Source organism: Mchenga conophoros, linkage group LG4 (assembly GCF_057382185.1).
Source record: "Mchenga conophoros isolate Kocher_MC1m ecotype Shallow Benthic linkage group LG4, M_conophoros_male_GT1.1, whole genome shotgun sequence".
NCBI classification, from domain to species: domain Eukaryota; kingdom Metazoa; phylum Chordata; class Actinopteri; order Cichliformes; family Cichlidae; genus Mchenga; species Mchenga conophoros.
Genome location: NC_140529.1, coordinates 38,406,954 through 38,420,938, shown reverse-complemented (window position 1 = coordinate 38,420,938; position 13,985 = coordinate 38,406,954). Strand labels below are relative to the sequence as shown.

The 13,985-nt window shown below is 43.6% G+C and overlaps 1 protein-coding gene across 3 annotated transcripts in view; it reads right to left on the bottom strand.

Moving 5' to 3' along the window:
• Window positions 1-532: 532 nt before the first annotated feature.
• LOC146576793 (uncharacterized) overlaps window positions 533-13,985 on the bottom strand; it is a 31,265-nt gene continuing 17,812 nt past the window's right edge. For all 3 annotated transcript variants that reach the window (XM_085272317.1, XM_085272318.1, XM_085272316.1), the window contains 3 exons: window positions 8,670-8,959; window positions 8,051-8,183; window positions 533-7,912 (listed from right to left, as the gene is read on the bottom strand). In XM_085272317.1, the coding sequence (XP_085128443.1) occupies window positions 7,896-7,912; window positions 8,051-8,183; window positions 8,670-8,959 (440 nt within the window). In that variant the 3' untranslated portion in view covers window positions 533-7,895. The remainder of the gene's footprint in view (window positions 7,913-8,050; window positions 8,184-8,669; window positions 8,960-13,985) is intronic.

The following is a 13,985-nucleotide window of genomic DNA, read 5'->3' as shown; positions in this document are numbered from 1 at the left end:
GTTTGATTGTGATGTTAACATGGACTGCATTTTGATTTAAGACGAAATTATCATTTAAAAAACATCCTTAAATATAAACATGGAGACACACAGATAATATCCGCCATCACATTATATTGGCATAAAGTTTCTGGGCACTGACTCGGGGGATTCAGGACTCAATATCATGTTGGAATCACATGAAAGTTTGTAAAGTTTGATACTTGAATTCTGCACAGACAAAAAACATGTGCGGCAGATGTAAATGTGCGTGTTCCTCCAGCCTACGAAGGTCTCGCATTGACGTCAACAGAAATGATGGCGTGCACTGGCAAGCCGTGGTTACTCAGAGAGCGAGTCACACTTTCAATGAGCTTCCCGTATCAAACTTTACGACCCAGCGAGCGATAACAACATTCAGTCCCCAGAGACGACCGGCGTGTAGCGAGAGAGCCAGCGAGCGGGATTTTTATTTTGGTTCAAGCCGCCAGCAAAAGCGTTTCTGTGCCGCTGCTCTCGGCAGATTCATGAGCCTGCAGACGTCGAGGAGGTCGTAATTTAACATGGGCTTTATTGCCTTCAAACATAATCAAATATTCAACATCAGAAGTCAAGATCAACGGTGTCTTTGATAAATGTTTTGTGTACAACCATACTCATTCATTATGCTCCATAAAGCAATCAATTTAAGGCATGCACAGGCACAACGAGAGTCCGGTGTCAGGACACAGCAATCAATAATAAGAGGACATAATGAAGTTGGTATACTCATGCTTACACCATCCCCCGCCTTGCAGTTTCTCCTTTGTCTTAAAAAGAAAAAGCAAGAAGCAGGTCATACTGAGCGATACAAACAGTAGATTACCATGTAAATACAAAAGAGATTCAGAGGATGAGACTAGAAATATAAAAATACAAAGATCAGGTTATCAGGTGTTCAAAGAGCATTTACAAAAGAAATGAAAATTAAAACTGGTGTAACATAAAGAGTTAAAGTAGGCATCAAATGAACGGACCGTCACTAACTGCAGCTTCTATACAGCATGTACAGGCGTGTGTTCAAAATGAGAAGCTCTTGAGAAACTTTTCAGTATTTAAATGACAAAATGACAAAAGTCTTTTAGGTATTTTGGAAAAAATTTAACCTAATTTCATGACCACTGATGAGTAAATTATGGCATAGAAATAATTAGCTAAACATAACAGAACATACAGTACAGCCACACTGGTACTGGTTCAAAATTAGCATAACCGTATTAAATGTGATTCTATTTGCTTTGAATACGATTGTTTAAAAACATGAGCACTAATAAAATTTAAGTGGTAAACATGCAAATGTAATTTTTTTACTTTTTCTTGTTGGAAAGCAGATTTCTAGCTAACTGCTGCTACTGATTTTTAGATTTTGTGCTAAGCTAATCATATTCTGCATCATTTTATTTAAAACAATTCAGATAATTTCTCTATGAAGAACCAGACACCGTCACCACGAAGCAGTTCGATTTAAATATTTTCACACATTATAGTTTCGTGTCAGGATTAACTATTTAGCTAGCAATGCGAATGTTAGCTTCCTTGTATTTAATTAAACATTGTGCCTAAAAACCCCACTGAAGAACAATTCTCTGTCTGTTCATAGTAAGAGTTATTTTCTGTCAGTATATAGTGTCACAGAGTCACTTGATCATATTAAACATCATTGTGGTTTCATTTAAAGCATGCAAAGCTTTTGTGCTAAGCTAAGCAAATCCAAAAGTATTTTAGAAACATTTATTTAAGTAAATTTCAAACAAATCGCAAATTTTCTAAATGAAAAGCAAATTTATATATTTTCAAGCATTCTTTAGTATCTAGATTTGTTAGCTAGCATGCCAGCCTCCCACACTTTGCATTGTCAAATAAAATGTTAGCTTCCCGACTGAAGAACCTAGCTATCTACTCACTGCAGACTCATTTTCTGTAAATTTATAATGTTAAGGAATTAGAAGTTCATATTAATCATGGCCAAGTTTTCCAAAAACAAGTCAAACATATGCTTATGGATGTTTTCAACATTGTGTTGACTTTTATTTAAATTTATTTATGTTACGATATCATGGGATTACAACTAAAAGCGCAGAATTTAAGGCACGTTTCAGATGTTCTGAGATCATCTTTTACTGGATTGTTTTCAGAGTTTGAACTTTGGGGTCATTCATGTCATCAAATATTATCCGAAAACTTTTACATTTATTATATTATGACATCGTGCTGGGCACAGCCAAAAAACACCCCAAAGTAAGGCGAGTGTAGCTTGCTGCTGACCCTCAGCAGGCTTCCAGAATCTGGCCAATCAGAAGACAGTGGGTTTTAGCCGGAGGAGGCATAAGAAAGATTTCAAAAAGATGAACCTAAAACAGCTAGTATGGCATCTTCTTAAAAAAATATTTTCTAAATTAGAAAACAAGACTATTTTACTAATTGTTTCTTTAAAGATGATAAATGCTGGTTACCAAAATCTTCCTCAGAGCTTTTCATTTCTCAGTGTAAGACAGCTTGATTCTTATAACACAGTTTCCTGTTTAAATGTGTGTTGTAGAGATTTTTCTATTTACACGAGTTGTGCTGCTGGACAAATGAAGAAACTTATAGATTTGTGGAAATATGTTCACAATCAAAACCCTGCATGTAGATATCGTAATTACAACGGCTGCAGTGAAACTCTCACAGGAACAGAAGCACAAAGATTTAACAGTCACTTAGAAATCGGTGACACCGTGTGATGTGCGGTTGGTTAATAAAACAGGGTAGGCAGCTTTGAGAGGTAGCGCAAGCAAAGTCTGTATGAAACCGTGTAAGAGTACACCACCACAGCGGGAATCAGCAAAGCTAGCATTCGTACTGATAACGAGCCAGGCCTTTTTTTTCCTTTTTAGTTTACAATTTATTTTTTTGCATAATGTGATTAGTAAACAGGCATGCTACATACAGAGTGGGCGGAGTGAAGGTGCGAATGGGATGGACGGGACCTCGTGCTGCATTCATGTCATACTGGAAGTATTTGTGTTGGTTTACGACACGTTTCTGATTTTTTGTGTGAAAATACAGACAATGAAACCTGCGCTAAATAAAGTTCTATATTTAACAAATGTTGTGACGCTGTCGACAAACGTACATCTAAGCCTTAAACGACCACCTCTGCAGTGACACAGTCGATGATGTGACTAATAACATTTGTGAAATATGACATGAATGCAGCACTACAAGACCCTCCTTTCCTCCCCCACCTCTGAGCCTGACCTCACCTGACCTTACCTGTACACTCTGATTGGCTCTCAGTCCAAACGTGTCACCTGATCTCCTTAAAGACCTGCAGTGCGTTTTTGGCACTGAGGTGACTGCAGTTACATCTCAGTGACAAACCTAGACCGGCTGATGGGTTACCTTCCAATTAACATCCCATACTGTTTATTTACATAGTGCTACTCAGTTAGCTCGCCTGCTAACTGAGGCTACAGTCTGTATAAAAGCATTCAGTAATAAATACTCCAAGCATGCACAGGTTATAGGAGATGAAGGGCTGATTTAGTTCCACAACAACAGCTTATATCCTCAAAGAACCCCCAAAATTTCTGTTAGCACGCACACATTTCCACACAGAGAGGCTAAAAGAGAAAGCAGTCCTGTGCTGATTGACGTGCACTCTCTGGTATTTGGCACAGCGTCACGCTGAGGCTCGGCAAGCTGAGAGAACGGCGACTGGACGAGGACAAAATGAACGTTTTGAGAGGTTTTCTGTGTAAAACTCAAGCAGTTAAACAGCCAGTGTGCTCTAAATGGGGTCATGTCATAACCACAGCTACACCTGACAACTAAAAATGAGTGTGTGGCCCAGAATCGCATTTCAACAGCAATAAAAATCATGATTTCAGGTTTCCTAAACAGTGTCTGGCTGCAGACAGTCCCTCCTGGCTTCGTGTACAGTGGATTTGATGAATCATCAGGTAAACTGTAAACTGTAAACTCCATCACAAACATCTGTAAATGTTGGATGGATTGATAATGCCAAAGCTGTTTCACAGCTGCACACTAATCAGATTTGGGCATTAGCATTAGCATTAGCATAGTTTAACTTGGAAAATGAAAGGCTTGTAAGAAAGAAGGAGACACCTTATAGATCTTATAGATATCTCAGACTGACTTACAAACGAATTACATTGATGACTCCTGTTGAATAACTGCAATTAAAATAAGTAAAACACACATGACTTCACCACCTTTAAGCTCCTGCGTCACATGTACGTGAACCTGTGTAGTCTCCTTTAGGCCCTTGTTAGTGAACGCCTTATCCTGAACATGTAAAACGCTCATCCGTTCAGTTCTTTATTAGCAACTTTGCTATCAGTTCTAAGACAACAGGTCCTTTTAACCCTCTGGGGTTGACGGACGCGCCGACGCGTCAAAATCACATGACCAATTTAAGACGACATAGCTACAAGATGCAACAACCCAGAGTCTCCAGTTTAACTTGGGTCGAAAGGGCGGACTTCAAACTATATACCAGTTTTTAAATTGTGTGGATAGGCCATGTAAAACCAGAGTTATGATCAAAAATGCATGCAATGTTTTTTTCTGAACAAAACAGTGGTGTTTACAGCGAGAGGAAAAAGAAAAAACACCCCTTCCCTTCCCTATTGGTGTTAAATTGTGCCATGTCAACCAAACAAAAGATGATATGGCAACGTGGCATTGGGTTGTTTAGGGAGAGGGGGAGGTGACGCTCGTGAGAGAAAGCGGGCGGGCATAGTGGACAGAAACCAGTTTGTTGGACTGGCACAAATAATGTGTGTACCTTCTTATTTGATGCAGAAAACCGAATAGTTCAGTAAATAGATTTAAATGGTGAGAACCAGCCAATTCCAGTTTCCAACAATGGCGGCAGAGACTTAGTTTTAATATTACTTTTCAGTGTTTTATTTGGTCGTGAGTAAATCGGTTTGGCTGAGATTAAAGTTATTAGATTAGATTAAATGTAACTTTATTAATCGACGGGAGGGTTCCTCCGGGTTTTCACACAGCTGAATAAAACTAATTAAAGAAAGTGTGAGACGGTTGAGAGTTTACGTCAGTGTCCGGTTATATTTTAGATAGCAAGGAGCAGACGGCAGCATTTCACTCCACCGAGGAAGCGCATGACGTACTACCCGGCTTTCTTTAGACCGCGAAGGCCGGGTCCTCAGGTGGAAGCAGCCTCTGAATTTGGACACCTCCGCTGTTTCCGGGCCGGCCAATAATAACGGTGACATTTAACGTATTTCATCCGATAAATAAACACTGTAAAATGTGCCCTTTTGAATTGTCTCCCTAATTCTGAGGTCTCAAGGTTGGCAAGTATGGCCACAACACCTCACTTTTTTTGCCACATGTATCGAAAACCATGTCTCAGCTGTTTGTGGAGGTAAAATACGTCCGCACACGACTCCAATTACGCTCAGCCATTGTCGTGAGTGCGCACGCCAAGGGGCTGTGAGACATTTATACAGCTGTATTTCGCACATGACTATGAAAGGCGGAAGAGGAAGTAGATCCTTTGAATGTAGACAATCCGAATGTTATAGTTTCTTTCCACTGTGTTCCTGTTAATGATAAACTACAAATTTACCCTAAATGACTAAAATATCGATATTTTGATGTGAGAATTTATTCTAGAACATAAATGATTGGTATCGGAGGAATCGATATTTCAGGATCGATCCGCACACTAGTTAGGGTTACCGATTATGGCTTAAACTGGAGATTCGCTTTGTCTGGTTATTGGATAAAACTGCAACATTAGCAACAAGCAATTTTTTTCTTGCAACCCATTTAAGCTCAGTGCTGCAGGTGAATTTGTTCTAGCCAAGGCTCACGTGCTAAACTGTTACATTAGTGATAACATGAAGATGTTAGCTGTCATGTGACGTTTTATATATTCATATCTTTAGAATTTAGATTTTTGCGAGGCGTGAGGTTTTCTGGTTGGCGACATCACTAACCTTGTCAAACACCTCAGAGTAAATCAGAGCACAGGATATGAGGAGTGTATGTTGAGGCGAACTGAAGAGGAGGACAGGGACAGGTGCTGCTAGGGCGAGACAGACGTCTCTCACGGAGTCCTTTAGTGCTGCAGGCAGGCAAGGTGTTCAAATAGCACAACTTCAGTTTTTTTATTTCTATATGATGAACTCTGCATTATTAAGTGATAAGAACAAGTAATCTGATGTCCTGTAATCATTATGACGCTATAATTTGAGATACAATAAATAAAATAAGTTTTTGTACAAAGTATTGGCTCAGTATCGTCGATACCACCCTGAATATTACTTAGTCTCGGATCGGAAATGAAATCAGTGGTATCACACATCACTAACCCTAACTCCGTGTTTTTCAGAAAAGCCAAAAGGACTTTTTGAGAAGAAATGTAAATAGTTTTGAAAGGTTATCGTCCCCTGCCAGGAGAATAGTTTAAAAGAGAATAATTTAAAAGAATATTACATATTCTGATAGCGTTAGATTTAAAGATAGAACTCAGAGGGTTAACAGCCACCAGGTCGAACTACCTAAGTTTAAGGTTAGCACTGCAATTCAGACATATGCTAAACAAGCCTAGCTTATAACCTTGCACCATTCAAAGATCACGGCTGTCACAGTTCTTGTGTAGCTGTAAGAACTATGTTCATCCACTGTCACAGCAAAGAGTGAGTACCTGATCCAACACTTCCTAAAACTATGAACAAACTCCTTCCAAGGTTGTTACCAACATGAGGGTTACACTGGCAAACAAAGATATTTCCGAATTATGATTTTAGGCTATTGAGTGAAGACTGAGAAAGAACTTCATACAGGAAGTTGTTGAGGAAGTTCTTCTTGTATCTGCAGTAAAACACTTAACAGAAAGGGAAGCGGGCAGCAGCTGTGAATGCTAGACTAAAGTAAAAGACTGACACTGAAAGGCCAGAGAGAAAAGAAGAATTGATCCATCTCACATGTTGTGAGCACTTAGAGGGAGTCCAAAAGTAACCTCAACCACCCAAATTAATAGAAGTCCTGGAGAACATCAGGAATAATGTGAAACGTTCCATCACTTTACGTCCACTTAGAGCCAAAGGCTGTGGTCAGGGAGAATAATTCATTAATTACTAACTCAGAATCGCTTACAGTGAGACGAGCACGGCTAACAGCCAGCAGTCTGAGCGCCTGTGGTCAGTTCACGGTCTCTGAAAACCTTGCATGGAACATGATGAATGTTTAGCAGCTCCGGGGACATTTATCATGAATATGCAGAGTAAACATCAGAATCATGCCTCCGGTTTTTTCACAAAGACAGTGAAACAGAGGAAGTCCATCTCTGTGCTGAAACAAAGATCCCTCTCTCTCCTGCCGTCACAGTTCAAAGACTTTCAGAGTTCCTCCTCAGTTTGAGTTAAACTATCACTGCAGCAGCTTCTCCCCGTTTCAGTCCAGCTGAGACTGCGTTTCTAAATTTTTGGCATCAAACCCAACAAACCAGGTCCCCCAGTTCGCACCATTACGGACCATTAGGAATCTGAATAATCCCATTTCCCAGGATGTCCATTTCCTCTTGTAATTGTGGCGTCTGAGGAGGAGATAAGCTGCTGCCACAGAATGAAATGAGCATCTGGTGATCCATCCTTTTCTCCAGATCAGGTGTCAGGCGTCAGGATTAGGTTTGTCGGTCGTGTCAGAGGTAGAGCGTCAGGCAGACCATGCTTGTCGTGCAGCAAGAAACAACAGCAAAGAACAGAAACGGGTTTTTATTCGTTTTACATCTGGTGCAGGCGCTCGACAACGATAGTGCTTCAGGAACGGGAGGAAATGGTGTCGTGTCGGGTTCGATGTTGTCATGAAGTCAGTCTCGCCGTGCCGGTTGGTTTGAATCAAGATTTTAATATCACTGGAGAGAGATAAAGATTAAATTCACACAGATTTAAGCTGGTTTTACATTTTTAATGATCCTGAACATTCAAGAAAAACTTGTAGAGTCAACTTTAGGTCGCTTTTGCGGAGAAAATGACTGAATCGTGAGACTTACATCCCCAGTTCAGGACGATGGCCGCTGTGATGATGGCAATCCCTCCTAAAATGGAGACAACAGACAGCACCATGGCGTTACGGCCCAAACGGCGAGCACCGTCAACGTTGCCTTGCTGCAAACTGTTTCGGGACTGAAGGGAAGCAGAGAGCAAAGAAAACAACCAATAAACGGTCACTCAACATCGTAAAATAATGATATGATTGGGTTGGGACAACAAGACAACATTATAGTTACAGATAAAAAGAAGAAGAAAAAAATCAGCAGATTAGACAGCAGACGACTTGATACTGACAATTTAAATGTTATATAAATGTGTTTCTGCCTGCAGCTCCATATTTCTATTGTGGGACATCACCAAAGAACTTTCCAGGCTCTCAGCTAAAATATATTCCTCATTTATCATTCGCTGGTTCTTTCTACAGCCCGAGTTCTTCTTGGAAAAACCAATTTCAGCTCTTTTGTCTTGGTTACTAACATGTAAAATAGATTCTTTTGTTTTTGGAGTTGTCAGCTCTGTTGTCCTTAAAGATTAAAAAGTTTTTGGTTGTGACTTATAAATTTGTCTGAGCTGCTGTTAACTGAGAGGTTTAAATGACACTGTTGTCAGAAGTCGTACCATCACAGAGAAGGTGAGGGCCACGATGTTGATGGGCCACATTGGGCAGAAGCAGGATAAGATGGCGAGGATCAGGTAGTCCCTCGGCTTGGACCCATCCACAGCGGCCTCTGTGATGGCGCTGGGCTGGCGGGTGAGCGAGGGCCTGGGGGAGCCCATCGCTAGCGAGCCAGACCGGCTGCCCAAGCGGGGCCGGCCATTAGCATGGCCAGCTGGCTTTGCATGCAGCTTGGGCGACACAGAGGGCGCTATGGGTGACGAGTCAGCCATGACAGGCGCGATGCCATTACCTAGAAAACAAAAAGCTGTCAGAAGGAACTGAAAAACAACTGATAAGCAACCATCATCTCTGCCGGGGGTTTTAGCTTTTGTTGACTGTGTTAAGCTTCCCTGAAAGTATGTTCCTCAAGAGGAAACCTTGTAGGTGCTGAACAGCTTCACTGTGTTAATAAAAATAAAACACCTAAAAATAGATGTCAGGGTGGGGAAGTCAGGAAGCTCCATGAGATGAACTAGCATGTTGTTTTTGGATATTCTCACAGGAAATGATTGTGATTAAAACAACGATCTGCCAAAAACACCTAAAGCGATGCCCCGCTGCGACTGGACCGGTAATCCTGCTGACACGGTGCAGGCTGTACCAACATAACAAAGCCAGTCAGGACAGTAGGCCATTTCCCATCATGGCCAGAATTTTTATAGTTACCTTATCCTCAGCGCTCCGTGTGTCTGTGGCCTACACACAGCTGAAGCCTGATTACAGCGTCTGGGCACCGAACAGCCTCAATAGCCTGGAAAGGTGCTAACCGCTAGGCTAACTAGCAACAAGATGCCTTCCCTCTCCACAGATGACTACCACAGCCTCCTGCAGAAGATTGCAGACAAATTCATCGCTTAGAAGTAAACGTGGAGGTAAATGGACTGTGTGGAAATGAAACAACCTTGCCATCAAAACAATGGCGATGAGCAAGCTAGTACACAGCTAAGGAGCACAGATAACATGACCAAGAAAGTAGACTTTGTGCACTATTATAAATCCTCAAGCGATAATCCCCCCTTGGACTGTCTTGGTGCAAAACCAAGACATAAATCATGTCTCCTGGAAGGAGGAGGACGTATCACAGGCAGGGCACAGCGAGCTGAAATCTCTGAAACCGACTGGCCTTCACTTCCTACGAGACAGAGAAGCTCTTCTACCCCTGTATACGGGAGGAAACAGGACTGGACAACCGTGAACAGGAAGGTTAACAACAAACCTCCAAAACAACTGAATGTGAAACTGCAGAACAGATTTGCTCCACTATCAAAGGACCCTGGATCTATATCGGACAACCATCCATCTAAAAGCAGCGAAATAAGGTCTGAAAATCTGTTGAAAAGTGAAAGGCCACAGGGAAAGCTAAAGGCTAGGCCTGAAACTCTGATTGTGGGTGACTCTGCCGTAAAGGATGTACAAAGGATGTGCGGTAAGAACACTAAAGTCCTCTGCTTTCCTAACGATATGGTCAACAACCTGAAGGAGAGAATTCTTCAAATTGCAGATGAATATCCAACTGTGACAAACATTGTTCTGCATACAGGGTCAAACGATGTGTCCAAACAACAGTCGGAGGTTCTGAAACGGGACTTTACTGGATTATTAAATACTGTAAACTCTCTGAATGCAGCTGTATTCATCAGTGGACCTGTACCGCCGGTCAGAGGAGGAGACGAGAGATTCAGCAGGTTGTTTACACTGAATAAATGGCTTATATCAGCATGTACTGACCACTCGGTGCACTTTATCGACAACTTTAATATTTTTTGGGAACGCAGGCATCTGTTTAAAGCAAATGGATTTAATTTTAACAAGTCAGGGGTGAAACTGTTCACCTCCAACTTGTTTTATTCCATACGTCATCCATCCGTGCTTGGTGCCAAGGCTGAGATAAACGAGGAGTTATCTCATAAAGAGGAACAAACAGTACTCCAAGAACAGACAAAGCCCAGCAGAAACCTTGAGGAGGAGCTCCATCTGCCCCCACCCGGGAAGAGCCTCAGAAAGGAGAGACATCTGAGGCAAGAAGAGGGGTCCCTATTTGCCTCCAACTCTCTCAACAACACCAACGACCAGGACAAGGGACCACGACCTTCCCCAGTCCCCCAAACCCCTGACAGGCCATCACCCTCCTCCCCCTCCCTTTCTCCCTCCTCCCCACACCTGAAATTCACTGAGGAGATGATGGAGCGGGTCAATGCTGGGCTCAGATCTACCCCCCGTCCCAATCCCTTTTTGTCCCCCATAAACCCCCCACCAGAGCGGCCAAAGGTTCGCCACCGAGCCCCACCCTCAACAGAGCAATCGAAGTCACATTGCCCAGCCTCGCCCCCCTTAGTTCCTCTTCATGCCCTGTCTCCGCAGTCTGATGTGTGATGTGTGAAGGGTCCGGGCTGTGAGGATTATGGCAGTGGTGACTTTTCCCAGGAGAAGCTGGGACCCTGTTTACTAGAAGGTTTTAAAATTTCTGTACTTTTAGGTGACAGGAGACATGTGGCCTGGTCAAAACACAGAGAGCTGCACTCTAAAAGATCTTTAAACATAGTAAACATACCTTGTGTGCCACAGACTGCTCCCAAACACGAGGGGACAAGTAATACCTCTAAAACACTTAAGTTGGCTTTATTAAACGTTAGATCTTTAGCTGGGAAAACATTTTTAATTAATGATTTAATCACTGAGCACAGCCTTGATTTTATGTTTTTAACTGAAACTTGGTTGGACCAAAGTAACAGTGGAGCTGTTCTCATCGAGACGACCCCTCCTAACTACAGTTTTATCAGTGAGGCCAGGGTGAGCAGGAGAGGAGGAGGGGTTGCTGTCTTATTTAATGAATCATTTCAATGTAAGCAGCTATCTCCTGGAAGTTTTCAGTCTTTTGAATATGTGGCTTTACAGCTGAAGGCCCCATCCAAAGTTGTGTTTCTTAATGTTTACAGGCCTCCCAAATACTGCACAGACTTTTTTAATGACCTCAGTGAACTGCTGTCTGTGATCTGTGTTGATTTTGACTGTGTAATTATTGTTGGGGATTTTAACATTCATGTGGACAACCCTCAGGACAAAGGGACTAAAGACCTGAGTAACACTCTGGGCAACTTTGGGCTGACTCAGCATGTAACAGAGGCCACACATAATAGAGGACACACTCTTGACCTACTGATCTCCAAAGGCCTGAGCATTTCAAAGGTTACTGTGTCTGATGTGGGCGTGTCTGATCATTACTGTGTTTTCTTTGAAAGTAAAATCTCAGCCCACACAAATATATCAACAACAGTGATCACAAAACGGTGTATAACTGAACACAGTAGTGAGATCTTTAACCAGGTCTTCCCATTAACACCTGGCCTGTCCAAAGGTTCAGTCAATGAGCTCGTCAATAGCTTCAATGCTAACATGTTAAATGTAATGGACACTATTGCTCCCATTAAGGTGAAGGTTACCTCTGGAAGGAAAAAGTCTCCATGGAGAAACTCCACACAGCCAGGGACACTGCGCTGATCAACGCTGACTCTGCATTCACCAACGAGCTGAATCAGTTCTACGCCCGTTTCGAGGTTAGCCAGGCGGCTAATGCTATCTACCGCCTGACTACCGAGGACAGTGACGTCATCAGCGAGAGACCGGTGACCAGCATCGCGGAGCATGACGTCCGAGCGGCACTGAGGAGAGTGAACACAAGGAAAGCGGCGGGGCCAGGCGGCATCACCGGCCGTCTGCTGCTAGCAGGTGTGTTCACTTACATCTTCAACGAGTCCCTGGCGAAGTCTGTGGTCCCCACATGCTTCAAAAGATCCACCATCATCCCTGTGCCCAAGAACAGCAAACCCTCATCCCTGAACGATTACCGGCCAGTTGCACTGACCTCGGTAGTAATGAAGGTGTTTGAGAGGCTGCTGAAGAACATCATCTCCTCCTCCATCCCAGACACCACAGATCCGCTGCAGTTCGCCTACAGATCCAACAGATCCACAGAGGATGCCATCGCCCACGTCCTACACACCACTCTCAGCCATGTGGACAAGAAACAGGGTAACTATGTGCGAATGCTGTTTGTTGATTACAGTTCAGCGTTTAACACAATAGTGCCCTGCAGACTGTTCACAAAGCTGAGGGATCTGGGACTTAACAGCCGTCTGTGTGCATGGGTGTTGGACTTCCTCACTGGCAGAACTCAGGTGGTGAGGGTGGGCAGGTGCTTCTCCAACAGCATCACCATCAACACAGGAGCACCTCAGGGATGTGTCCACTCGCCACTGCTCTACTCCCTCTACACTTCAGACTGTGTGGCCACCCACGGCTCCAACACCATTGTGAAGTTTGCTGACGACACAGTGGTGTTGGGTGCCATCTCCAACAACGATGAGGCGGCCTACATGGATGAAGTGAAGAATCTGGCATCGTGGTGCCAGGACAACCACCTCCAGCTGAACGTCAGCAAGACCAAGGAGCTGGTGGTGGACTTCAGAAGGGGTCAGCACAGAGACTACAAGCCCATTATCATCAATGAAGCTCCAGTGGAGAGGGTGCAGTCCTTCAAGTATCTTGGTGTCCACATCTCCTCAGACCTGACATGGGCTGCCCACATTCAGGTCCAGACCAAAAAGGCTAGGCAGCGCCTGTATCACCTACGACAACTGAGGAAGTTCAGGGTCTCTCCAAAGATCCTCAGGATTTTCTATAGAGGCGCTGTGGAGAGCATCCTCACACAGAACATGACATCGTGGTTTGGGAACAGCTGTGTGAAGGACCAAAAAGCTCTCCAGAGAGTGATCCGTACAGCAGAACGCTGCTGCTGCGACGCTCTGAGATCCCGCACCGCTGCCTACAACACGGGACTCATGACAGGGGACATGGACCCGTACAAAGCCGCGTCATATAACGTGCGGAGGGCGGTGAAAGAGGCGAAGCAGCGCTACGGGAGGAAACTAGAGTCACAACTCCAACAGAGTGACTCTAGGAGCCTGTGGCGGGGACTAAGGACAATAACGGACTATAAAGCACCAACAACCGGTATGACGAACGCGGCCGTGACTCTGGCAGACGAGCTGAACACTTTCTATGCTCGCTTCGAGGCTGCAGCTAAGGTCTCCAACAATGCTAGTGTTAGCGGCGCTAACGGCTGCAGACTGGACAGCTTCAAATACCTCGGAGTTCACATCACGCAGGACCTGTCATGGTCCTGTCACATCAACACCGTGGTGAAAACTTTTACTCGTGCACCATAGAGAGCATCCTGGCGGGAAACATCTTAACCTGGTTCGGGAACAGCACCATGC